General features: G+C 49.9%; 1 protein-coding gene across 1 annotated transcript in view; it reads right to left on the reverse strand.

Annotated features, from left to right (window-relative positions):
* Positions 1-203: 203 nt before the first annotated feature.
* Positions 204-25,910, reverse strand: part of LOC148107468 (small G protein signaling modulator 1-like) — an 84,581-nt gene continuing 58,874 nt past the window's right edge. The window contains 11 exon segments of the mRNA XM_087857172.1: positions 204-382; positions 4,815-4,897; positions 6,822-6,946; positions 8,892-9,466; positions 9,469-9,478; positions 10,828-10,896; positions 12,380-12,562; positions 16,486-16,614; positions 20,176-20,321; positions 22,242-22,306; positions 24,673-24,811. Of these exon segments, the coding sequence (XP_087713298.1) occupies positions 204-382; positions 4,815-4,897; positions 6,822-6,946; positions 8,892-9,466; positions 9,469-9,478; positions 10,828-10,896; positions 12,380-12,562; positions 16,486-16,614; positions 20,176-20,321; positions 22,242-22,306; positions 24,673-24,811 (1,703 nt within the window).

Raw genomic sequence — 25,910 nt, forward strand, 5'->3', positions numbered from 1 at the left:
CAGTCCTGATGGCGCCCTGGCAGCGACCAAAGCTGCCGGCCCAGGCGAGCACACGCATCCCCCCGGTAAGTCTACAAAAAGAGGCGCAGCCGTTCTGGCCACTCGGGGCTTGTGAACGTGGAAGTCGTCGGCTGCAGCGGTCGGGGGAGGAACCCGGCTTTGGGAGGCGGTGTAGGCGGCCGCCCAGGATTCACAGAAACCATCTAGGCGTGACCGGACTCTGACCACAGCCGGAAGAAGGGCCAGCACATTCCTGCCAAGGGGACCAAGAAGTTAGGCCGGGGGTCGGGACCCTCGGCACACAAGCTCCAGTGCCAGTGCGGGGGCCTGGGGTGCTCCGTGGGGAAGGCGAGGCGCACAGCACTCAAAAGAGCTGCAGTGACTTGACAGGGAAAAAGAAAGGGGGGGGGGCAATGCGCGCCTCGGTGCCTTCGGTGGACACACGGGGCACCCAGCACCCTGGATAGAAGGCTCACAAGAACCCTTTCAGAGCCCCCCACTGTGGCCTGCGACCACGGTCCCCGGCGGGGCCCCGGCTCAGATTAGCCCCGGAGCCCAGGGAAGAGAAATGTGTAGGTGGGACCCAGCAGAGGCGCCAGTGCGAGCAGCTGAGGAAGGTGCACAGGCACCGCCGTCCCCCCACGAGCTTTGGGCATGTGCCCGACTCATTTTTTATTCATATACACATTTGCCATTCACAAGGGATATGTCCTAAAGCCATCTAGAAAGCCCCCACAATTCGTGCGCAGCGAGGGGAGGCGGGGGCGGCGGGCATCAGCCCAAGCGCTCACTGGAACAATTTCGCGAATCAGCTTTTCCTTTCCCTCTGTGGAGGGTGTGTTGAAGCTGTACACGACGAGGCCTGGAATTTAACTTGATTGCAAAATTCAACTTTTGCCCACTCATTGCCCTCCTCACCTCCGTCACCAGATTGCTTTTCAAGGCCAGTTCTCACAAATGAACCACGCGCATTTCGCGTTTCAAGCATTCACGGGAGCAACCCGCAAGAAACCGCAGGGCAGGACCCAGCCTTCCACCTCCGTTCTCCAGCTACGGGGCCCTCCTCTTGCCTACACCTCCGACCCAACTTCTCAGTGACATCTCTATGCCGCTGACCTTTGCACCTGTTGTCTGTCCTGGAAAGAACGACGCCTCTTATTGCATAGGATTAAGCTATGGATATTAGTAAATGTTCAAAAAACCAAGCGGAAACCACCTGATGCTGGGGATGGTCCTGGCCTCAAAGGATGGCGGTCAGAATTTAGAGCTGAGAGGAAGCCTTAGGTGGCCCCTCACTTTACTCCCATACTCACAGGGGTGAGAGCTGAGGGGGTCTAGGGGACTTGCTCCCTTGAAGAATACGTAAAAAAACTTGCCCAAGGATGCCCGCTGGTTAGTGGTAGCAGTGGAACTAGAATCCAGATCAAAGCTTGTCCCATGTCACGGGCTCCCCATGTTTACATAGCATGTGAGAGCACATTTACAGCGGCACTTGGAAACTTGTGACTCTAGATGCCTTCCTCTTCAGTCGCTGTCCCCTAAATGACAGTCAACCACATTCAACAAGCTATGAAGCGGCGCTCACCGGGCACTTCCTATGTGCCAGGCACTATGGAGAAGGAGTCAAAGGAAGGACAAGCTGTCCCACTGCTCAAGAGCTTACAATCTAGTTGGAGAAACAAGACATTTGTCCACTAGAGTTTACTGAGTGGCCATGTGCCAGGCACCACTGGCGTGAACTAAACTAGACCTCACTGAGCTTCCCACCCAATGGGGGAGACAGGGCAAAAAGCAGACAAGTAAGTAAGAGGAGTCAAAGCGGAGCTCATGAAGGGTGGTGTGGTGGACAGTGTCTGCACCACTCTCAAAGACTGGGGGGCGGGGGGCTGGATACCATCTCTTCTCTGAGGTGTGATGTGTGAGTTGATGCATCTCGTAACCACAAGGGAAATGGTCCAAAGGAAGAGCCTTCCCAAGCAGAGGGACAAGGAGGCACAGGTTGACATGCCCCACATACAGGACGAAGGCCAAAGGAGCAGGTAACCCAGGAGAAGAAGAGTCCGAATTGAGCTCAAAAAGTCAGGCACAAAGCAGACCACGCAGAGCCCTTAAGTGCAGGTGGGGAATTGGGATTTGGTGTAGGAGAAGGGCGTCCTCTGACCTTCCAGGCACAAAGCTGACTGAATAGGAATCGGCATATGTACTGCCACAAAGACTCATGCCACGTCCAGGGGAGGGACTGCGTGGAGGTGAAAGAAACTGGTGAGGGGGCCGAGATTCCTGCCCAAGGGAGCAGAGCCAAAAGTGTCAGAAGTAAAGCGCAGGCCCGTCTGATTTCTGAAATGTACAACACGTGTTTATTACAGGCCTCGGCAGAGAAAGGCAGCTTTTTATGATCCCGAGTCAATTTTGCATACAGGAGCTAAATATACAGGCAGAATAATTATTTTCACTTTTTGTTAGAGGTGGTAGCACACGGGAGAGATTGCTCCTTTGGGAAGAAGAGGAACAGCCTTCCAAAAGGTGAGGAGGGCAAGTGCAAAGGCACTCAGCTCTGGGGCCCTGTTCAGGGTGGGGGCGGGGGTGGGGGAGAACCGGAGAGGTGAATGCACTACCTGGAGTTCACCGCCAGGTTTCCACCGAAATGCTATCCGCATTAGAGTCAGCTTGTCCATTTGTACAAAAAATGCAGCTGGGATATCGATAGGGATCACACTGACTCTAGTCAATTTGGAGAGTACTGCCGTCTTAACACTACCAAGTCTTCTAATTCACAAACATGACATGTCTTTCCATTTACTTAGATCTTTTAATTTTTTTAAAGCTTTTGTTTATTTGAGAGAGACAGAGTACGTGAGCAGGGAGGAGGAGTAGAGGGAGAGGGAGAAGCAGGCTCCCCAATGAGCAGGGAGCCCGACATGGGGCTCAATCCTAGGACCCTGAGATCATGACTTGAGCCGAAGGCAGACGCTCACCTGACCGAGCCACCCAGGGGTCCCTAGATCTTTAATTTTGTTAACAGTGTTTTACAGGTTTGGTATATAGGCATACTTGTTTTATTGCACTTCTCTGATACCGCTTTTTTTTTTTTTTTTTTTACAAATTAAAGGTTTGTAGCATCGAGCAAGTCTATCAGCACCATTTTTCCAACGGCATTTGCTCACTTTGTGTCTCTGTGTCACATTTGGGTAATACCTGCACTGTTTCAAATGTTTTCATTATTATCGTGTTTGTTACAGTGATCTGTAATCAGTGATTATGACTCGCCGGGAGCGCAGATGATGGTTAGTATTTTTTTTTTCTTTTAGCAATAAAGTATTTTTAAAATAAGGTAAGTACATTATTTTTCTAGACATAATGCCACTGCACACTTAACAGACTACAGTGTGGTGTAAACACAACTTGTATATGCGCTGGGAAATCAAACAATTCATTTGACTCGCTTCATTGCAATATTTGCTGTATCACAGCAGTCTGGAATTGAACCTGCGAGTCTTTCACTTCTTCTGTTAAGTTTATTCATAAATATCTTCTAAGATGCTATTACAATTGGAATTGCCTTCCTAATTTCGCTTTCGGATTGTTCAACGCACGTGTATAGAAGTACCACTGACTTTTGTATATATATCTTGTATCTTCCAACCTTGCTGAACTTTTTTATTAGCGCCAATATTTTTTTTTTGGGGGGGGGAGGGAAGCAGGAGAGGAAGAGAGAATTTTAAGCAGACTCCATGCCCAGTGTGGAGCCTGACACAGGGCTCGATCTCACAACCTGGAGATCACGACCAGAGTCGAAATCAAGAGTCAGATGTTTAACCTACTAAGCCACCCAGGCACCCCTCCAATACTTTTTTTCTTATTTCTTGGGATTACTATATGAAAAAATCACATCATCTGCAAATAGATAGTTTTACTTCCTTTCCAGTATGCTACCTTTTATTTCTTTTGCTTCCGTAATTGTCCTGACTAGAATCTTCTGTAGCAAAAGTGGACATCCTTATCTTTTTCCTAATCTTAGGAGGAAAGCATTCAGTCATTCACCATTGAGTATGAAATAGCCGTAGGTTTTTCTTAGGTGCCTTTTATCGTGTTTAGAAAGTTTCCTTCTATTTCTAGTTTGTAGAGTGTTTTTAACATGAAAGGGTGTCGGATTTGGTCAAATGCCATTTCCTCGTCAATTAAGATGACCATGTCATTTTTGTCCTTAATTCTATTAGTATAGTGAATTACATGGATTCATTTTCATTCGTTGAACCAGCCTGCGTTTCTGGGATAAATCCCATTTGGCCATGGTATATAGTCCTACTATATCTTGCTGGATTCAGTTTGCAAGTGTTTTGCTAAGGATTTTTGTCTTTATATTCATAGAGGACATCAGTCTGTAGTTTTCTTTTCTTGTGACATCTTTGTCTGGTATAGGTATCAAGGTACCAATGGGTCCTCATATAAGGAATGGTCTTATAGAGTGAGTCGGAACGTATTCCCTCCTATTCTACCTTTTGGAAGAGTTTGTGAAGAACTGGTATTAATTCACCAGTGAAGACATCTGGGCCTGGGTTTTTCTTTGTTCCCATTCACGTTTGTACAATCAGTGGCTAGCGAAGGCCTGGCGGGGTGTTGGGCACCTGGCGATAAGTGTTGGCTAATGTGGAACGAACTTTTTATTTTACTAGGACCTTGGTGTGGTCACCAACAGGTCCTCTGAGCACCTGCACTGACCCATTCCATGGAGTCACAAAATGAGGTTCACATCCCCTCCTCTGCAGTAGGGAGAAAATTGCACCCCTGGCCCTGAGTGGGGAGGACATACTCACCGTCATCCAGGATGACCAACAGTGGAGCCAGGAGGTCACGTATGCCCTGGACATAGCCGATCTCAATGTGCTGCCAGATGTAGCTTCAAGAGAGACAAGGGGCCCAAGGATGGCACTCACGACCTGTCTCTCCAACCCGCTCGTCCTCTCCCTCCTCCCTGACGCAGTTCCCCACCCCTCACCTGGACCACTCATTCCTTCAGCTCCCACCTTCATTCCCTTCCCCCATCTGACACGCTTCAAATATCCTATTCTCAGGCACCACGATGGCCTTCCTAAAGCCCAACTCAAAGCACCACATGTTCACAGGCCCCCCACTATGACAAGACAACATGCAAACCCCTTCGCTGGGGGTACACGGCATTCACTGTCTCCTCCCCATCACAGCCCCACCACCTCCTGGTACTTCCTCCTCTCAGGCACACATTCATGCCCCTGTGCTTTGCCCTAGCAGTTCTGTGCCTGGAGTTCCCATCTGCCCCCTTAATAATAACTAATATCTACTGAGCATTTACTGTATACTCAGCCACTAAAAATGTATTACACCATGAAATTCTCAAAATAATCATATGAGAAAGGTATTATCATATCCCGTTTTACAGATGAGGAGACTGAGGCCAGAGACACAAGTGACATGCATAGAGTCATACACCTAATAATAAATGGCAGAGGCAGGATCTGAACCCAGGTGGCCTCACCACAGAGTACATATATGCCAAGTGGTTTCTTGAGTCTCTCCTAATTTTGTCAAAGGCCATCTTGAATGTCACCTCCTCTGTGAGGCCTTCCATGATTTCTTCCAAGGCCATAACCCAGAAAAGGTTGGTTTATCCTTCCTTCTTCCCCAGCACCTTTTCATTTTAATGTAACATACTATATTAAAGTTCATTATATTTGTATCTCCTCAACTCAATTTTGAGAGGCAATGATTGCTTAGGAGACTGTAAAATAGAATAGTTAAGGGATAGTACTTATTAATAAAAATGAGTTAGAGCAGGGATTGGCACACCTTTCCTGAGAGGTCCGGATAATAATTATTTTCAGCTTTGCACGCCGTGCGTTCTCTGTCTCAACTACTCAACTCTGCAGAAGCAATCATAGAGACTATGCGAACGAATGGGCATGGCTGGGTTCTAATAAAGCTTTATTTACAAAAACGAGTGGTGGGCCGGATTTGGCCTGTGGGCTACACTAGTATAGCCCTAACCCTGAGTTAGAGCAGCCTGGAGAGATGCCCACGATGCATGATTAAGTGTATAAAGCAATTCGTAGAAGACAGAGTATTAATCCCATATAGATAAAATAAAAAAACATTAAAACACATATGTACTCATGTGATATTATATAATACACACTATATTATGTTATTTACACATAAATATACACATGGCTTGGGAGGATGTTTACTCAATTGTTAGCAGTAGTTTCTTCTAGGCGAGGGGGCATTATGACTGGAGAGGGAAGCAGCTTCTCTTTAGACCTTAGGAACTTGTGGTTTCGCTGGGTGATTGAGGTTTTTAATAAGCCTGAGTTACCTTCTTATTTTAAGAAAGAAAATATTCAGTATGTAGTGAAAAGTAATGAGAGGCTCCAGGTCTTGGCTTAAGGAAACAAAGCACAAGACTCTGGAGCCCGAGAGACGTGAGTACAAGCTCCTGCTCAGCCAACTGCCCGCTGGGGGACGGGAGCAAAGCGCTGGCCTTCAACCTCCATCTCCTCCCCTGTGGACGGGGGTAACACTTCACCCCACGGGCTTGCTGTGAGGACGAGATGAAACAGTGTTTAGTGAAGGGCTCAGGAGAGTGCCTGTATACAGTAAGTGCTTAATAAATGCTCCCTGTTGTGATCATTGCTCGGATTGTTATCTTATTGTCAGCGTGGGCTGGTGTAAATGCCAGGTGGGCAAGGTGCCAGGGGCAGAGGCTGCCGTCCGGCTGGGCTCCCTGTGAGCCCCGTCTCTGCCACCCCTCCCGCCCCCCCCCCCCGCAGACCTCCCCATCCCCCCACCTGCACATGATGTTGCACAGCTTCTCCAGGTTGGCGGGCGTGAAGTACCACTAGTTGCGGTCACACCTCTGCACGTCCTTCTCGATGCGGTGCAGGTTCACCGTGTACAGGTCCAGGAGCTCCGGCTGCAGACCCAGGGGACGGGGAGGAAGGAACAGTTACACCCCAACTCCTCCCAGAGGTGGGATTCCAAGGGTTCTCCCTCCTCCCTCCTCGCCCTCTCCTGCTGCCACTGAAAAGCATGTCCTCTCCCTGGCCCGGGTGGGTGTTCGATTTCGTTTCTGTTGTTTCCCCCGAAAGCCTCTTTTCACTTTGTGGGATGGAAGTTCTTTTAGCTTTTCTCCCTTCTATAAAACAGAACAATTCTCTAAGGTGCACAGACGAATGGTCCCCGTTGAGTGGACGAGGGTTATAACCAGCTGGAGGGGCAGCGACCCTCCCCCACTGAACACCGGACAGGAAGAAGGGAGGAAGCGAGCGGGAGTCTGGTTCCCACCATATGCTGGACTTACTGCCTTGACCCCACCTGATGAAAAGGTCCAATGATATGGCAAGAAAAATACGGAACATTCCAAGGCCAAAATTTAACCCAGAAAGGCAAGAAAATACCAAATCTGGCTTCTGCCTTGAAGGAAGCTTCCAAATTGGCAAAACATAAGCTTGGGTTGAATGGTTTTGGGGTCTTTCTCCCCTAAGGTAAGGAATCTAATAAGAGACTTTCCTGCATGAAGGTGGGACCCCCTCAAAAGCCCCATCCCTGGTAAGGGAACCCCGGAAGAAAAACTAACATTTGGGTTCTCAAGGACAGCTGCCTGTTTTGAATCAAGGTGTCAGATGAACTGTAAAATAGATCTCTCTGGATAATTAACAGCTTTGAATCAGATTTACAACATACACAGGTGCATAATTCAAAAGCAAAAGTAACCTCCATGTACAGGTGGAGAAAAATCTAAGATGACAGCTATCCATTGGGAGCAGTGGACCGGGGAAGGCCACTGGAGAGACTTCGCGAGACATACAAATGAACAGAAAACCTCATGTGTCCGCAGTGTTCCAGGAGAGATTTAGAAAACTGGCAGAGTGCGGAGGCTGGGGGCATGGAGTGATGACCCATACGTAGCAAACGTAGGAAAAGACAACAGAGATAAGGAAATCAAAATGCATCCGGGGAAAACAAAATTGTTTTTGTAGGAAAGAAAAAGAAATAGTGCTTCCTACGTGGTGTATACATTCTGTTGTTATACGAGTGTGAACAAGAGCCATTTAACTGAAATCATTGTAACTGTAGTGGATGGATGGGGATGGGAAGGTGTCACTTATGGGGCGAGGGTGTGGGTGTGGAATGTCTGGAATTGCAGAAAAAAAGGGGAAAAAAAAGATCAAGAAGTAGCAATACAAGTATGTTATTTACGGACACAGGGGTAAACACCAGATAACTTGGGCAGAGTAAGTAACCACTATGACCTCTGGGGAGGGCTCCACAGGGGCAGGTGGGGGGCACTTCTGATTTCCTATTCAGCCTTGTCTGTTTGACTCTACAAACTATGGGCATGTGTATCTTAGATAGAAATAACAAGTTCTTCAAAGGAAAATGGAAACACAACTCCTGGCTCCGAAAACCTCCCGTTCAGTTGACATCCTTTGGCTTGGACCTTCTGGCAAGAAAGCAAACTTGAGGATTTAAAGGACGTTGGACCTGATCGTACGCCAAGATACTCATCCTCAAGGCTGCTATTGACTGAGAGGTCACCGCATGTCAGGCATGGAGGACCGGACTCACTAATTCTGAGAACAGCTCAAGAGAGAAGGTACTCGACTGATAGGGAAACTGAGGCTCAGAGACATGAAGTGGCGTGCCTCAGCTGGGATTGAACCTGGGGTGGTTTGAACAGCAGAGCCTGGTATGATATTGTCCTCCCTCCCAAAGGGGCTTTTCCAGTGCAGCCTCTGTGCCTGGGAAAATGTAACAGAGCAGAGGTCGTGCTGGGAAACTGAGGCTTGTGGGACACGCCCACCCTCCCGCAGCTGTTAGGTGAGAACACGGAGTGGAGGAGAATCCTGGTGACTTACAGAGTAAGTGACGCCGCTGGAGGACACGGGTGATGCCTCGTTGTTGGCAGAAACGGCCACGGCCAGAGAAGCCAGGGCGGGGAAGAGACTTTCCATCTCGGGTTCTTCTGAGAGCTTGTCCTCACTGTCCACCTGGCTGTGCTTCTCCACCTCACCGCCCCCCCAGCCCTCCATGGCAGCCCCCTCCACGGGCAGGGCCACGTCCATGCTGCCGGTGAAGGACATGAACTCGTCCATGCTCTTGTTGGCGAGGAGGTCGCTCTCCAGGCTGTCCTGCATGGCCAGCTCCTCATGGGGGGCCTCATCCCAGGAGGTGGTGGCCTCACTGCTCTGCCCGTTCTCCACGCTGCTGTCCCCAGGCCGAAGTGCCAGGGGGGCATTCTGTTGGGTGTCCATGACACTGTCTTCTGTGCTCAGGCTGGGCTCCGAGTGCTCCGAGAGGCCCGAGGAGACGTTGTGGGAGGAGGGATGGCCAGAGTCTGGGAAACAGGTGCCATTCACCAGGTTCCCATTGGGGATCTTGGGCTGTTTCTCCTCCAACCTGCCTTCTGCCTCGACTTGCTCCACTTTGTCACAGACTCAAACACCTGAAGACGAGGTGCACAAAAACAGACAGACAGAGAATGTCCCCTGTGGCCTGGTTCCAGCAGCCGCCTAAATATCCATCAGCAGGGGACTGGTTCAAATATGGAACATGCACGTGGAATACTATACAGTTGGGGAAAAGGATGGGGTGGAACCAGGTATGATACAAGCTCCCGCTGTGAAAAATAAAAAAAGTGACCTATTGCATGGAAATGCATAGAATAATCCAGAAATAAGGAAGCACTGAAATTGCCTGAGGAGAGAGTACTAGGGAATTCAAGTGGCAAGGAGCGTAACTTTCATCACACAAAATGATAGGCACATAGTTTTTAAAGCAAAAAATTGGTTAAAAACAGAAGGAACAGGCTAGAAACAGCATAGTATATCCACGTGCTTGGCTGTTACGGATTAATTTTCAAAAGTACTTTGATAATGTATGAACTACCATGGAAAAGCCTCCAGGATACATCTCAAAGATTGTTCTGTGGTTCTTTGTGTCCTGAGGTCAGATCCTATCAAGGATGTAAGACCATGTTCCAAGGGAACACGAAGTATTTCTTCTCTGTGTGTTTATGTCACCAATCTGATTTGCTGTTAAAATCACGTTTTTGGTTTTTCAAAATTTCTTCTAGATTCAACTGTTTTAAATTATGCAAAAAAAAAAAATGTCCCTAACTCCAAAGTTGGAACTAGGAAACAAGGGCTATTCAGGGAAATGTAGCTTCTTTTCCTGAGCCCTCCCTTGACTCCTGCAGGCGACCATTCTGATTCATTTCTGGCTTATTCATCCATTGTTTTTGAAAATAGGTATATTAATATTAATATTCCCTCTTGTTATGCAAGAGGTGACATAGTACACCTATTTTGGGGGCTTTGCTTTTTTATTTAATATCACATGAGACGAGTTAACATTTCACTGAATAAAATGGAAAGCTGTGGACCAACACACATGATGGCATTTATGTAGAAATTTTCAAAAATTACCAAACATTGCAATATGTCCTCTATATACCGTGTACATATTTCTGTGTACGTACAGGCAATCAGTAGGGTCTGACAGCACACACAGCAAAATGATGCTATTTCTAGGGAGGGCAAGTGGGTATTAGGAATGATCAAAGCCAAATTTAGCTTTTTCTGCAATACTTTAATTTTTTACAGGGAGAAGAGATTCATATATTACTTGTGTGCCTAAAAACTCCATTTTTAATGCTAGCATGAAAAGCTAAAACAAATAAACCCTAGGTGACCTATAGATGATGGACCTCCCATCCCTTTACTCCAGGTTGGAGGGAGAGGGTGGGTGGGGGAAGGGGAGGATGGGGAAGGGGCGGGGCCTCTGGAAGGTCACCTGTGTGCTGCTGCTGGAGTCACTCTGCAGGCGGACATGCTGGCGGCCTGAACTGCAGCTCTGGGAGGACTGATAGAAAAAGGGGCCGAGAGAGCAGGGGTGAGGCTGTATCCCGGCTTTGGGGCCCTGCTCTCAGCTCAGGCAGGGATTCTGTAAGTGCGGCCTCATCTCTATTCCTGACTTGGGCAGGTCCCTTCAGGGCCTCAGCCTCCTATCTGTACAATGAGAGTGGGGGGGGGTATCCCTCTGCTCCCTGGAGCCTCAGGGCCACACAGCAGCCAGGGGACCCCAGTTCCCACTCCTGCAACCGCAAAACCCTACCTTTAATTGCCCTGTACTTGAGACTTCCGCCTACTATTTAAGTTCAACTCCCAGTGACTGGTTGGCACTAATGGCCTGATTTTTTTATTCCTTTGTCTACATGCTTTTGCCCTTAGAACTTCTCATTCCTGCCTACTCGGCTGCGAGGCTTGGCCCTGGGACCTGCGGCAGCCCGGGGATGTGAGCAACCTTGCCAGGGCAGACGTTTAACCAGCCCTCGTGTATCTCCACTTTGTCTATGATCTGCGTTCACTATGAGAACATGCCCAGCTCTGCCTGCTGGACGATGGGACATGTGGGGCACATCCCGGTCACCCCAGACATGGCAGAGAGCCCAGCGAAGATCAAGAAACCTTTTAGCGGACCAGGCGCTGACAGCGGGTAAGAGTGAGCCCTGCCAGCCCCACTCAGAAGTGCTCCGCTGGGGCGCCTGGGTGGCACAGCGGTTAAGCGTCTGCCTTCGGCTCAGGGCGTGATCCCGGCGTTATGGGATCGAGCCCCACATCAGGCTCCTCCACTATGAGCCTGCTTCTTCCTCTCCCACTCCCCCTGCTGTGTTCCCTCTCTTGCTGGCTGTCTCTATCTCTGTTAAATAAATAAATAAAATCTTTAAAAAAAAAAAAAAAAAAAGAAGTGCTCCGCTGAGCCAGACCCACGAGGACACATTCAGGGCTCATTGTCAGAAGTCACTGACTTTTGGTGGTCGCTTGCTATGCTGTGCAGCGTGACTGCTGGCAACCCGATGAGTGTGCCTCGCTGGGGAAGAGAATTAACCTTGTTCTCAGCTCCTTCTTTGGGCTGCCAAGCCGGCGCTTCGGTGAGGGCGGAGAGGTGTGATGTGGCCACGGGAGCGTTCCCGACATTCCAGAACGCGGTGCTCAGCGCGCATGTGCCGAATATGTGAAAGTCGAGCGCTGTGCCAGGCGCTTTGTATGCACGATCTCACGTGAGCTGCACACAAACTTCCCCTATGCCAGTGGGTGTTCCCTTTAACAGATGTGGAAATTGAGGCCCGGAAGTAAAGGTGCTTGCTGGAGGCCCCGCAGCCAGAAAATGGTGAGGCTGGATTCCAATGCAGGTCTCTCGAACTCCAAGGTCACCTCCCACCCACATGCTAGGGGTGACAGCTCCAGACAGCCGTCACCGTCCCTACAAGAGCTACGCGGAGCAGATCCCTGCCTTTACCGCCCCTCCCCCACCCCCGTGCTCCCAGATGGGTGCCGCCCATCACCTCGTTGCTGATGGTAGCGTCCCTGTGCCTCATCTGGTGCAGGTGGCCGTCCAGGCTGGCCCCTGACGAGCATTTGGCCAAGGCAGCCGCGTGGGACTCCCGCTCCCTCTGCCGCACGATCGCCTCACAGCCCAGCCATTCGGCCATGGTCTGCGCATAGCACGCGTGAATCTGCTCGTCCACCTGCCGGGGCAGAGACAAGGTCAGCCCTGGGGAGAGCCAGCCCAAGCCAGACGAGGACGCCAGCTCCGACCTGGGAGCCTGAGCCCCAGAGACACCCCAGATGTCATGGACATCCAACGGACACCCACTATGTGCAGGGCACCGGCTGGGCCCTGAGGGTACACAAACGTGCGCGAGGCTGCATCTTTCTTTCAATGTTCCCTTCCTCCCTCCTATTCATTCATTCATTCATTCATTCATTCATTCACACATTCAAATATCCGTGGAGCCAGGGAGCATACTAAGCCCAGGGCGTACTGAAGTGAGAGGACTGTTTCTTTCCTTTCTTATTACCTTCTCTCCTTCCTCATTCACTCATTCACCCCTAATTCGGGAGGCACCTACAATGTGCCAGGTACCCACTCCACCACCCGTCCACCCTCCCCCCCCCCACATTTACTGAGGGCCTCCCACGTGCCCTGTGCAGGGCCAGGTGCCGAGGATACAAAGATGAACAAAACTGACCCCTCCCTTTACTTACAGGAGGACTACAGATTTCAAGCATTTCCCTTGTGGCATGTCAGCGGATGGGAGGGTAGCTGGCCTTGTTCCTGATACACGGCCTGGGTAACCGAGGCTCTGAATCAGCCCGGCCTCTGGGCACAAGTCGGGACAGACAGGCTGATCTAAGTAAGGGTGTGGACAGGCATGAAGACAGAAGGCAGGGAGCTTGCTCCGTGTCCAGGTTGGGAGGGGTGGGGAATCCTTTAGCTATTCAGGGCTTCCAGAGAGAGACTCAGGGTCCACCCTGCCCAAGGCCTGTCCTCCCTCCCACGGACTTCCAGAAGATTCATCCCAGCATACCTCCCCATTCCCACTGCCTTTCTAGGCTAGGTTTCCATGACCCTGCACCAGGACGACCCCAGCAGCCTCCTTCCCGGTGCCTGCTTGTCCCAGCCTGGCCCCTCCTATGAGTTTACCCCTCAGCAGCCTCCTCTTTTTTCCTCCCCAGCCCCACCTCTCACTGTCACCCCCCACCCTCCTGTCCTTTATGTGCCAGCCACCATGTCCACCATGCCCTTCCCGCCCCTCCCCACACAGATACACACACACACTGCATTATGCACGAGTCTCCCCTTGGGCTTAGCTCTGGCTGGCCCCTGTTCCTAGAGGCCCTGCCTCACCCCCATGGCCTGGAAAGAGAGCAGGTAAGCCTTCTGCCTGGTAGAGGTGCCTCCTATGCGCTCTTACAACCCTGGGTTTGCCTCCATCGGACTCTGCACGACCCCCACTAACCTGGCAAGGGCCTCGTCTAACACACCGCTGGGTCCCCGGTCCCAAGCACAGGGCCTGGCACACCAGAACGCTGTTCCTGTTCACCGGGAGCCCAGCAGGCAAGGGGGTGAGGTGTGGCAGGGGCCTCCCGCTATTTCCGAGACGATTTCAGACAGTTCACTGGCATGGGGTCTTATCATACAGAATCACGGTGTGATTTCTATTTTCAGCTCCCCTTTAACTTTTCAGATTACGGGGAAGGTCAGTCTGGTGCTACAGTGTCTTGAACACCTCCTATCACACTTCAGAAACCCCCTCCTGACAAAGAGAGAGCTGGCCTCAGGCAGGCTACGGCATCTGCGTGGAACTGAATTATGTCCTTTTGTCATATCCTATTTGTTTTTATGGTTTCCTTCTATTACGCAAGTCATGTCAGTTTTCCATTGATGGCAGGGATACCAAATATCTTTTTAAATAAGCTATATACATAGTGAGTCAACTTACTGACAAATGTATAATAGCACAGGTGGTACTCGGATATGGAATGTTAATACCACCAGGTTTTAAGAACTTAGTATGAATAAAAGAATGCAGAATCTCTCGATAATTTTTATATTGACTACAGGCTGAAATGGTAATATACTGGGTATGTTGGGTTAAATAAAATGTATTATTAAAATTACTTTCACCTTGATAAAATGATACAGACCTACCCATACACACACACACACACACGCACACACACGCGTGTGCACACACACGAGATACTGCAGAAGCTGGTGAAGTCCTAGTGAGGCCTGTAGTCAAGGGAGCTCTATGGTGCCCACGCTAACGTACCGGTTTTGATAATGAGCTACTGTTCTAGGCGATGCTTCCATTGGGTACGGCAGGACCTCTTTGTCACAGTTTTTGCAACTTCTTGTGAACTTATCATTTGTAAAAATATTTATGGGCATCTGTTCCTTTCTACTTTCTGAAACAGGACTACTAAAGCATTAACCGAACACTCAGGATCAACGTAGGTGCCCCGGTGTGCTATCGGCTGGAGACGACTCACAGCAGGGTAGCATTAGACCAATGCAACGGAACGGGAATCCACACTAACGGGCCCAACTGATTGCTGACAGGGACACAAAAGCAGTTCAGTGCAAGAAGGATGGCCATTTTGTCGAATGGGGCTGAAGCCGCTGGACGTCAAAGGCAAACAATGAACCCCGACCTCAACCACTCCCTGTATACACAAAGGAACTCAAAATGGATCACAGACATAAGTGTAACACGTGCAACTATAAAACTTTGAGAAAAGAAACATAAGAGAAAATCTTCGGAATCTAGGGCTAACTAAGCAAAACGTTCTTAGACTCGACACCAAAAGCTCAATGTACATGAGGAAAAATTGGTAAACTAAACCTCATAAAAAATTTAGACATTTGTTCTGCAAAAGCCCCATTAAGAGGATGAAAAGACAAGACACAGACTGGGAGAAAATACTTGCAAACCATTTATCCAACAGAGAAGGAATATCTGGAGTGTATTAAGAACTCCCGAATGCAACAGTAAAAACCCGAACAATTCAGCTAGAGAATGGACAAACGACGTGAGCAGACACCTCACCAAAGATACCCAGATGCCAAGTAAGCGTGTGCAAAGATGTTCACTGTCACTGGCCATTTGGGAAATGCAAATTAAAACCACAATGAAACCTCCTTGACACCTGTCTGAGTGACTAACGTAAAAAACAGCAACGAGACCAAAACTCCAGGGAGGGTGCAGGTGTGGCTCACTTGGATATTGCGGGTGGGAAGAGAACACAGCTCAGCCGCTGCAGAAGCTGGACAGTTTCTCCCAAAACTAAGCATGCATAGTGTGCGTCCCAGCATTGTACCCTTGAGCGTTTAATGATGACTTACACTCCCACGAAAACACGAATGTTCACTGCAGCTTTCTTTGTAATAGCCCAAACCAGGACAAAACCCACCTATCCGCCGACAGATGGATAGTCAAACTGTGATTCACCCAGGCCATGGGACACCATGGAACTCTTGGCCATAGAAAGGACAGACTGCCAGGGGATTATGCTGAGTGAAAAGGTCAATCCCAAAAGGTTAGATACGACATGATCCCATTTCTACAACATCGTCCAAATGACAAAGTTGCAGGAAGGAGGAACAGACTGGTGGTTGCCAAATGTTAGGCCGGGAGGTGGGGCTCAAAAAGGGTAACACGAGGACCCTGGTAGCACCGGAAGTGTTCAGTATGTTGACTGGGGTGGTACACACACACACACACACACACAAACATACAACACACACACACACACACACACACACACACACACACACACACACACACACACACGTCAATGCCCTGGTTGTGATACTGTATTATAGTTTTGTAAGATGCTACCATTGGGAGAAATTGGATAAAGGATATGCGAGACCCTTCTGCATTATTTCTTGTAACTATGTGAATCTATAATTATCTCCCAAAATAAAATTTTAAGCAATGGCATCTGTGGCTTGCATTGTATTTCTACCGGACAGCCCCGCCCTGGGGTTTCCTGGCTCCCCCACGTTCCCCTGCCCCATCTTGGTCCAGCATGAAACCAGAGCACCCCCAGCCCCACCTTTTGCTGCCAAAGACCCCACTGCCCATCAGGGGCAACCAACCTCCTTCCTTTCTGCCTCTGTCATCCCGAACTGGTAGTGGCCCAGGAGGAAGGGCCACACAGCCTTGCGGATCTCTGGCTGGATGCCGCCATAGGAGATGAGATGTAGCAGCTCCCGTTCCTCGTAGCTCTGTGGTAGGTGGCAGGAAGTAAAGGGTTGGTCAACAGAAAACCAGAAGGAGGGCTCCGTGACCTGGCAGCCCTACTTCTCAGACCTGGCCTTTAGAGATCATGCTGTGAATAAGCAAAGCTGTGTGTACCGGGACAGCCATCCTGGCATCATATGGGAAAACCCCCAACTGCCCACTGACGGAGGAACAACGGATCCCTACATGGGAACACCACATCGAAAGGGCAGGAGGAGAAAGGGCAGGACGTGCATCCGTGAGAACTTACACAAAAAGATGTTCAAAGTGTATTATTAGGTGGAAAAAAATCCCAAGAGGCGGAACATATCTAGTGTGAACCCATTTTTTTGCAAAAAATCCCAAAAGGTCAGTATAGAATGAACGAACATTTCTACTGAATTTTTAGTCGATGTTGTGCATTGTGTCGATATGGCAGCATGAGTTCAAAGTTATTAACCTTGATTCAGCTCAAAGAAAATTGCTTAAAAGCAAATCAATCCCAAATGAACATTTCCAGCTGGTTCTTCATGCACTATGACTCCTGTGCACACTAAGACGACTTTAACAACTGTTTGCTGTATTGTCCAATAGATTTACTCTCTTTTCAAAAATTCACTTTCAGGCAAAGACTTTGCAGTTATAATTAGTCATGCTGGGCACCCAGCAGGCCCAATCTGTTCATGTTTGTGTGTGTGTGTGTGTGTGTGTGTGTGTGTGTGTGTGTGTGTGTGTATGGAAAGTACCAATGACTACTAGAAAGCTACTCTGAAGGGTAGTAGGGTTCTGTTTCCTCCTATCTCTTTACATTCCAAAATTACAAGCATATGTGACATTTTTTAAAAGTAAGCTCAATGCCCAGCATGGGGCTCAAACTCACAACCCTGAGATCAAGAGTCACATGCTCTACTGACTGAGCCAGCCAGGCATCCCACTGATTTTACATCTTAATGCACGTCTTAGATGTACCCAACCACAATGGCAAAACCAGCCATTCTTTTGTCTTTGTTGGAAATTTTAACTTGTATTCTGCAGACAGCCTTGTCAAAGCTGCTTAAAATCCGAGAACTATTTGTGTCCGAGGCTGTAAACGCTTCATTAAAAAGCCACCTGCTTGGGTCCTGGAGCCCACAGCTGGACTCCATTTCCCAGCCTCCCTTGCAGTTAGGTGTGGCCACGTGATGAGGCGCTGGCCAATGGGATCTGGCAGGATGTGCTATAAGCCATTTCCAGGCCAGGGCTTTAAAGGAGCAAGTGTACTCCCTTCAGACTCTGCATCCCCCCATTAACCCTGGAGGATGGTGGGGCCATGAGAATGAAAGGCCCCTGAACCTCTGGAGGGAGGACAAATGCCCACTCGCCAGGAATGCCCACCTAGGACTCCTCACGGAGCAAGAAACATACCCCATGATGTCAAGCAACTGAAAAAGTGGGGACATTTGTTATACTGCTGCTCAGTCCACCCTAATACAACAATGCAACCAAGAAGGGTAAAAATACGGCCCATTTGTGAAAGGACTGCAAAAGTGTTAGACGAAAATTTTTCATTTTTGACTAATTTATTTGATCAACCAACTTGTACTTAGACTAGTACCTTCCAAACTGGGGGGATCACTGAAGCGTTTGGGGAACTTCCAAAAAATATAAATTCTTGGGCTCCACTCCCAGAGATGCTAAATCAGTAACACTGGAGTGGAGCCCAGAAGTCTATATCTTTCGAATTCCTCAGGAAATGTGCACTCTCCCAGGCCCCCGGGGATTATGAACACTGTGACTTTTTTGAGAAAGTAAGCTGGCATATCTATTTAAATTTTAAATGCGTATCAATCAATTTCTAGGAATCTACCCCTGAAATAAAAGCACTAGGCAGAATGGTATGTGCTTATGAAGATGTTGACTGGAGCACTGTTTGAAATAGTTTTTAAAAAGAGAAAGAGCCCCGTTGTCTATCATTAGGGGAAGATTTGAATAAATTATGGGCTACTCATCTGTGAGGTGTTAAGGTGCTAGCATTTAGGACTTCACCTACAGATCTGAAAGACGTCTTTTTTTTTTTTTTTAAGATTTTGTTTATTCGACAGAGAGAGAGAGACAGCCAGCGAGAGAGGGAACACAAGCAGGGGAAGTGGGAGAGGAAGAAGCAGGCTCATAGCGGAGGAGCCGATGTGGGGCTCGATCCCAGAACACCGGGATCACGCCCTGAGCCGAAGGCAGACGCTTAACCGCTGTGCCACCCAGGCGCCCCTGAAAGACGTCTTTGATATAAACTGAAATTGTTGCTTAAAATACAAATATAACATCACCTCATTTTAAAAAAATAAGAATTACAGACATATCTATGTAGACATATCTATGAATGTATAAGCACCAGAAATATACATTAGGGTCTCTACATAACTGACACTATTCATTAACTCAGGCGATCAGAACGAACGCATTGTGGCAGAAAGAAGGTAACTAAACAATTTTTGTTTTATACACCTGCATTCTTCCTTGTTTGAGTTGTCCCAGTAAGCAGGCATTCCTCCTGTTGTTCAGAAAAACAGCTAATTTTGGCCAAAAAAAAATGTCAAATAACCCTTCTGTTTGTCCAGGTTTGGGAACCAGTTTGTTTCTCCCAGAGTCCCCCAGCATTCCCAAATCAATACACAGGATAGCACCTTTCCCCAGCGTGGCGAAGCCAGGCCCTCCCCAGGGCCCGGGTGGGAAGGCACCCGGCGGACTGAGCCACCGCGTTCGTCCCGCGTGGAGAAATCAGGTCTCTCTTCTGAAAGCCTGCTGCTGGCGGCAGTGAGACTAGTGTCTATCGAAATCGATTCTGCCTTCCACACCAGCCATGGAGGCACTTTTCCAACAAAGGTCCCTGTGGCCCCACACATTTGAGGGATTGTTCCATATGCTCCCCCCCCATCCCACCCACCCCCGTTTCTTGAGACCGGCAAGTGTATCAGCCTAGCCAAGGTTCTAGGAAGTGCTGCAGGGTACAGAAAAGTTGACTCATCTTGTTTCCCAAACTCTCCGACCGTGAAGCTTTTTTCCACCGTAAACACCTTCCTTGTGGGGACATTTGCCTTCTGATAAGAAAATCTTAGAAATCTGTCTCCGGGTGAAATATCTAATGGGAGGATTCTCTGGCCCTGAGGCAGAGGGGCACGTGGCGGGCTTTCCTCCACCCAGCTGCCTCCTCTGACTTCACTACCTCCGTCACTCTAAGTAGTTCAACTGTGCTGTAAGTTCCTTCCTGCTGGGGACTTAAAGCACTTCTTGCACCACTGAGCATACAGCTGGTGCTTAATAAATGCTTGGTGATGGATTCATTCTTACTCCTTCTAGATGAGAATATGTACTTTCCATCCTCCTTGATCCTCACCCTTACAGGCAGAAGTGGGCTGTGGGTCTTGGAACTCTCAAGAAGGGAAGGGCCTTTGCGTTGGGTATGCAGAACCCAAAGGTGTCATAACAGCCTCAAGTCCTCACAAGCAGGTGGGTCTACTGCTCAGATAACCAGACGGTCCCCCCACAGGCTCTGTCTGCCCCACTGCAGACCGAGCCAGGCCAAGCCTTACTGTGCTGTCCTGAAGGTACTGCTCCCAGATCCTGGCCGTCAGCCCGTGCCCAGCATCACAGGGCGAGTCTGGAGACACGATCATGTGATTGACCAGGGCTGACAGGTGGGTCCTCACGGTGGACAGGTGTCTGCAGTAGGCAAGCCCTGGAGAGGGAGGGAGGGAAAGGGCCATCATCCACCACCCAACCCACCTTGCCTTGTCTCATGGATCTCAAAGCACTGCCCCGCCCGCAATCCCAGTGAACCCTCATGACCTAGAAAGTCCCACCATCCCTTTCTTCCAGGCGAGGAAGGGGCTCTGAGGGGCAAAATCCCTTGCTGGCCTGACTGCTTAATAGTTGGGTGAGCCTGGAGACGTCCGATCACCTTTCTTAGCCTGGGCCAGGGTGACATTATTTCTGCCAGAAGCCAAGGTATTTAATCCATGGGCAGAGGCCGGGAAGGGGCGGCAGGAAGGAGGTGGTAAGTGACCCCACAGGCTCGCTGTGCCTCTGGGTGCCTCCAATCTGTCCCAAGGGAGGAGAATGGCAGAGGTGGACGAATCTTGTGCAAAGTGCAGCTGGATAAAGAAGGCCCTGGGAGATGTACCTAGTTTGCTTTCAGAGATGGCTCTGCACTCTTAAAGGGTTTCCCACTAACCTGCTGCCCCTTACTTGCTCTGCCCTGGGCACCTGGAGGGCACAGTGCCTGGTACACAAGAGGCAATCAGCAAATGCCAGAGTGTGTTTGCTCTGCCTGTGCCCCCGCCCTCTGACTCTCCCTTACCAAGGCCCAGAGAGGACCCTTCTGGGGCCTGAGGACAGGTCCCTACCAGCAATGAGGAGGAGGAGGGGGAGGGGAAAGGAGGGGGAGGAGGAGGGAGTGACTAACACTTACACAAGCACGCACTACGTGCCAGGGAGCTGCCCGTACCTCACATACTTAACTCACTAAATTCTCATACAACCATATGAAACAGGTACTCCTATCTTCTCCACATTATAGACGGGGAAACCGAGGCACAGACTGCTTCTGTCTCCTGCCCAGGTCACACTGCTAGGAAGTGCAGAGTTGGGATTTGATCACAAGCTGCACAGCACCAGAACCTGGGCTCTTAACCACCACCAGGGACAAGCCACTGAATGCGATAACATTGTTTGAGATCCCTCTTGACCCCCAACCCTTCCTCCAGGAAGCTCTTCCATTTGGGTCCCATAAATACTCGTCCAGGGCCTGCTCCACGCCAGGCCCTGCATTAGGCACTGGGGATGGGTGATAACAGAACAGGCAAAAATCCTTGCTCTTGGGAGCTCATGCTCTCCCTGCCCCTCCAGGCACTCGGGCACACGGCTGGCCCTGCTATTCCCCAGGCCTACGCAGGATATATTAACACTTTTCTAGAATCCCTGATAATACACACGATTTATCTCCCTCATCTAGGCTGGGAGGCTGGGAAAATAAAACGTGCTAAGAATCAACACAGCGAGTGAAGGAAAACAAACAAAACAGCCTTTGAGGTCAGACAGGCCTAGGTTTGAGTCCCAGCTCTGTCCTGCATTAGCGGTGTGACCTTGGACAAGTCACTCTGCCTCCTTGTGCCTTAGCTTCCTCATATGCTAACTGGAAATAATCAGAATACCTGTATTTAAGCTTTAATTTTTAACTTCTCCTTACTCTTCTGCTTCTGCCCACAGGTGAGGGGAACGGACTTTCGCTGAGCACCCATGACATGGAATGCTGGGTGCTAGGGGTTTTATACAGGCTTCTCTTTTAATTCTGAGAACAAACCCTCTAAGGCAGGCACTGGGGATGCGATGGTGACCAACCAAACCCCTGCCACGAGGAGCCCCATCGTTGGCTGCCCTCTCTAAGAACTAGAGATAAAACTTATGCCCAGTCCCTGGTGGAGGGAGTTCAGGCTCCGAGAAGTCTGCCTAACTTCACTAAAACTAGACACATCCGGGAACTAGGGGAGCCGAGGTTCACGTGCCAGAGCCGGGCTCCTTCCCCCAATACTGATGCCATACAACAGGCATTCGATCAACGTGCCCGTAGACCACAGTGGCAAAAAAGGCCAGTACGCACATCCATAGAAGGCTCTGGAAAGGATCTGGTACTTCATGTTGTCACAGAGGAGCTTCAGCGGTGCCCTGCAGGTGGAGGAAGAGGGGACACTTAGAAAAGACCACACAGAGCCCACGTTTCCTGGAGGAGTGGAGCCCGTTACCCGGAGGGGGCAGATTAAAACCAACCAGCCAAGGGGACTCTGGGGGGACTACTGTTTCTACCCATTCGTCCACTTCACCTATCAGCTCTGGGGTCACTTTCTCCCCAACTCTCTGTGGTTTGCATGGGGCTGATTCGACCCCGTGCAGGATTCAGGCTGGAGGCACAGGCATTGGGTAAGACGTGGTCATGTGATCCGACCTGAGCCAATGAGAACGAGCCCTGGGACTTTCGTTGGAACTACGGGGAGATACACACTCTTTTCTCTGCTCGAGTTCCTAAGCCAGAGGGATGTAGGGCAGTGGCTGCTGGGATCCATTTCTGCCGCTGCATAGGAAGGGCCTGCCTGAGAATGAAACCATCACGGAGGCAGCCAGAGACAAGAGGTGAAGAAACAGAGACATTTGTGTTCTGAGCGTCTGGAACCAACCATGCCTGAAGTCACTGCACCTCTAGACTCCTCAGTTCTGCTGAGATTTTCTTCTGTATTTGAACCAGTCTGCAGTGGGTTTCTGTCACTTGTAGAAAGAGTTCTGACTTCTGAAGTGACCCAGCTAAACCAAACTGAGCCGAACTGGGACTCAGAGTCTGGCTGTTGCAAAGGAGGTGATGCCTCAGAGCTTCTCCTTGCATGGGAATTTGGGGGGGGGGCTGTTTTGGCTGAAAGAGGAGAGGGGAGTAAGGCCCTAGCACTGTTGGGGAAATCAAGGACTGCTGATGGGACTGCATTCTCACAGAGAACAGAGTGGAGGAATATCTGCATCTTTTTTTCTCAGGACATCCTGGGGACACTCAGGAAAACTCAACAAGACAGGAACAGGGGCATGGCTAAGGTGTTCCAGTTACACACATGGAGGCATTAAACATGAAAATCACCCTCGTCATGGCCTCAAGTTGGTGGGGCTCAGGCTTGCTCAGTTTACCTAAGAAGAGCACCACACGGACAGCTGTCCCACAGGGGACTTGGCTTGTGAAAGGTGATGAACTCCCCGTCACTCCAGGTGTGGAAGCAGATGCCACGAGAGGGGACACTAGGTTACAACAGCATTTTTCAATGGCCCCTGGACCACAGCCCAAGAATCACTTGGGATTTCTCCAATATGCGGATTCCTGGGCCCCGCACAGACCGACTCAATCGGGGCCCCTAAGGAAGTTGTCTGGGAACCAGTATCACCTCCCGCTGGTGATTCTGATGCACACAAACGTGGGAGACTCTCTGATTACAGGAAAGCTTCTCAAACTGAAACGTGCACACACGATCTTAGGATCCAGTGAAATGCAGATTCTGCTTCAGTAGGTCTGGCAAGATGGACTGAGATCTGCCCCAGGATGCTGCTGCAGGTCTGTGGACCACGTGCCGAAAGCAGGCCCTGGACGACTGCAAGAGTGTGATGCCAGCTCCCACCCCTTAAGCTCCTATGGCTGAAGACAGGACCACCCATGGGGCCAGGGGCCTGGCATGGAAAAAGGGGTTCCACTCTCCCCAGCCAGGCCAGGTGGGTTTGGTGGGAAACAAGACCAGTCTCATTATTGCACTGAGCAGCCCTGAAGACACATGAGATCTGTCGGCCAGGAGATAGATGATCTGGGGGGGTCTAACTTTATCCAATAAAATAAGAAGCGTCACTTAATTGAACATTTCCAGGGGCTGGGTACCACGTGCTGGCCACATTAGACCAGTATCTGATTTGTCCTTACAATAGCTATGCAAAGCAAGCATTCGTATCCCCATTCGGTGGAGAAGCAAATGGAGGCACATGTGGTTTGCAGTGAGTAGTATTGCTAGTTTCCGCCTTCCAAGAGCATGATAGGGCTGCGCTTCCTGGAATGTTGTGGATGAGGTCAATGAGGCGTGAGCAGAAAGAGTATGTGCTGCTCTCAGGGTGGAGCATTTCATTGTCCTTCAGGAGCCCCAGACCTACCTTTCCCTCTGTCACTGCGACTGGGAATATTCCAGAAGGTGTCGTTCCATCAGCCAGGCCCTTTAATGTGGTGCAAGCAGAGCCCCCAGCTGACCCACGAGAGACACACAGTACGCATGATAAATCAACCTCTGTTGTACTAAGCCATTGAGATTCCAGGACTGTTTGTTACTGCAACATAACCTTGGTTATCCTGACTGATACGTGTAAGGAAGCTAGGACTTCATGAGGCTAGGATTTAACCCAGACCTCGATGATCTCATAGCTTATGTTCCTCCTCTGAATTCAGTGCTGGGCAAGACATGGGTATCTACAAATCTTTGGCAAATCCTTCCACACCCTCCACCCACAGATTAAGCCCCTCATACCTCTCATGGTTGCAGCCATTGGACGAGCCACCATCGGCCAGGCCACTCTGTGAACAGGGTGAGCAGGAGGATTTCTGGGGGCTGGGTTGCCAAAGGGGCGGTAGGTTGCTCACGGAGACATCCATCAGGTCCTGGGGGACTGTGGTGGACAGGAGGGTCGGAGCAAGAGCCCCGGTTAAGCCTATGTGGGTCACAGAAAGCTCATCCCAAAGCAACCAGCTTGCCCCTAGGCCAGCACAGGGACAGGGAAAGACCCTGAATGTGACAGTCAGAGACAGCGACCCCAATCATTATCTGACCCAGACCTGTGAGCCCACCTGATCCAGGGAAAACCACCACCAAGATTTGGGGCCCTCAGCAGACAGGCAGAGCTGATGAGAGCTGAAGAGAGAGGAAGAAGTGGGGCATGGGGGGAAGAGAGACAGACAAGAGGGACAGACCCAGTCCCAGAGCAGGAGGCCGAGCCTCACCATGTTGTCATTCAAGCGTCCTCACAGGAGGCTGACAAGAAGGAAGAGGAGCCTGCTGGGGGCTTCTGGGGACGGCTCATAGTCCCGAGTCGCCAGAGACAGCCTCTCTGGAAGACAGAGTCTACCGGGGAGACAGAAGGGAGCCTAACTCAACAGATGAGGCAGGGTGCCAAGGACGAGGGACCCAATGGAGCTCCTGCTGATGAGGCCACCTGCACTGTCCATCATCCTGAGCCATAGGGCTCTTCCATCAACAGGTCTCAAACAGGTGGGTTACCCCCACCCAGAATCACGTGGCGGGGGGCTTCTTAAAAAGCCATGCCTGTATCCTACCCCTGACCTACTGAATTTAAACCTCCTGGAGATACAGCCCTTAAATCCGTATATCCAAAAAAATTTTGATAACAGCAGCCACGTTCGAGAACCAAGAGAGCATGACTGATATCCTAACACGGACACTGGTGACTTGTGATCACATGGTCCCAGGATGCAGCACTTGGAGTGTCCCTCACCGCCTTCCCTGCCAGCTCCATGGAAACCGCCCCGTCTGCAGAGCCGCATGACAGACACAACGGTGACTCACACATTACAATTTCTATCACTAACTTCCTGGCCTCCTGGCAGTTCCAGACAGGTGCAAACATTTTATTTTCTCTAGGACAGGGCTCGGGAAACATTTTCCGTCAAGGGCCAGGCAGTAAACATTTTTAGGGTTCGTGAACCATTTGGCCGCGATCATAGCCACTCAACTTTGTCATCATCATGCAA

The sequence above is a fragment of the Ursus americanus genome, chromosome 30, assembly GCF_024610735.1.
Source record: "Ursus americanus isolate L20-20 chromosome 30, mUrsAme1.1.p, whole genome shotgun sequence".
In the NCBI taxonomy this organism is placed as follows: domain Eukaryota; kingdom Metazoa; phylum Chordata; class Mammalia; order Carnivora; family Ursidae; genus Ursus; species Ursus americanus.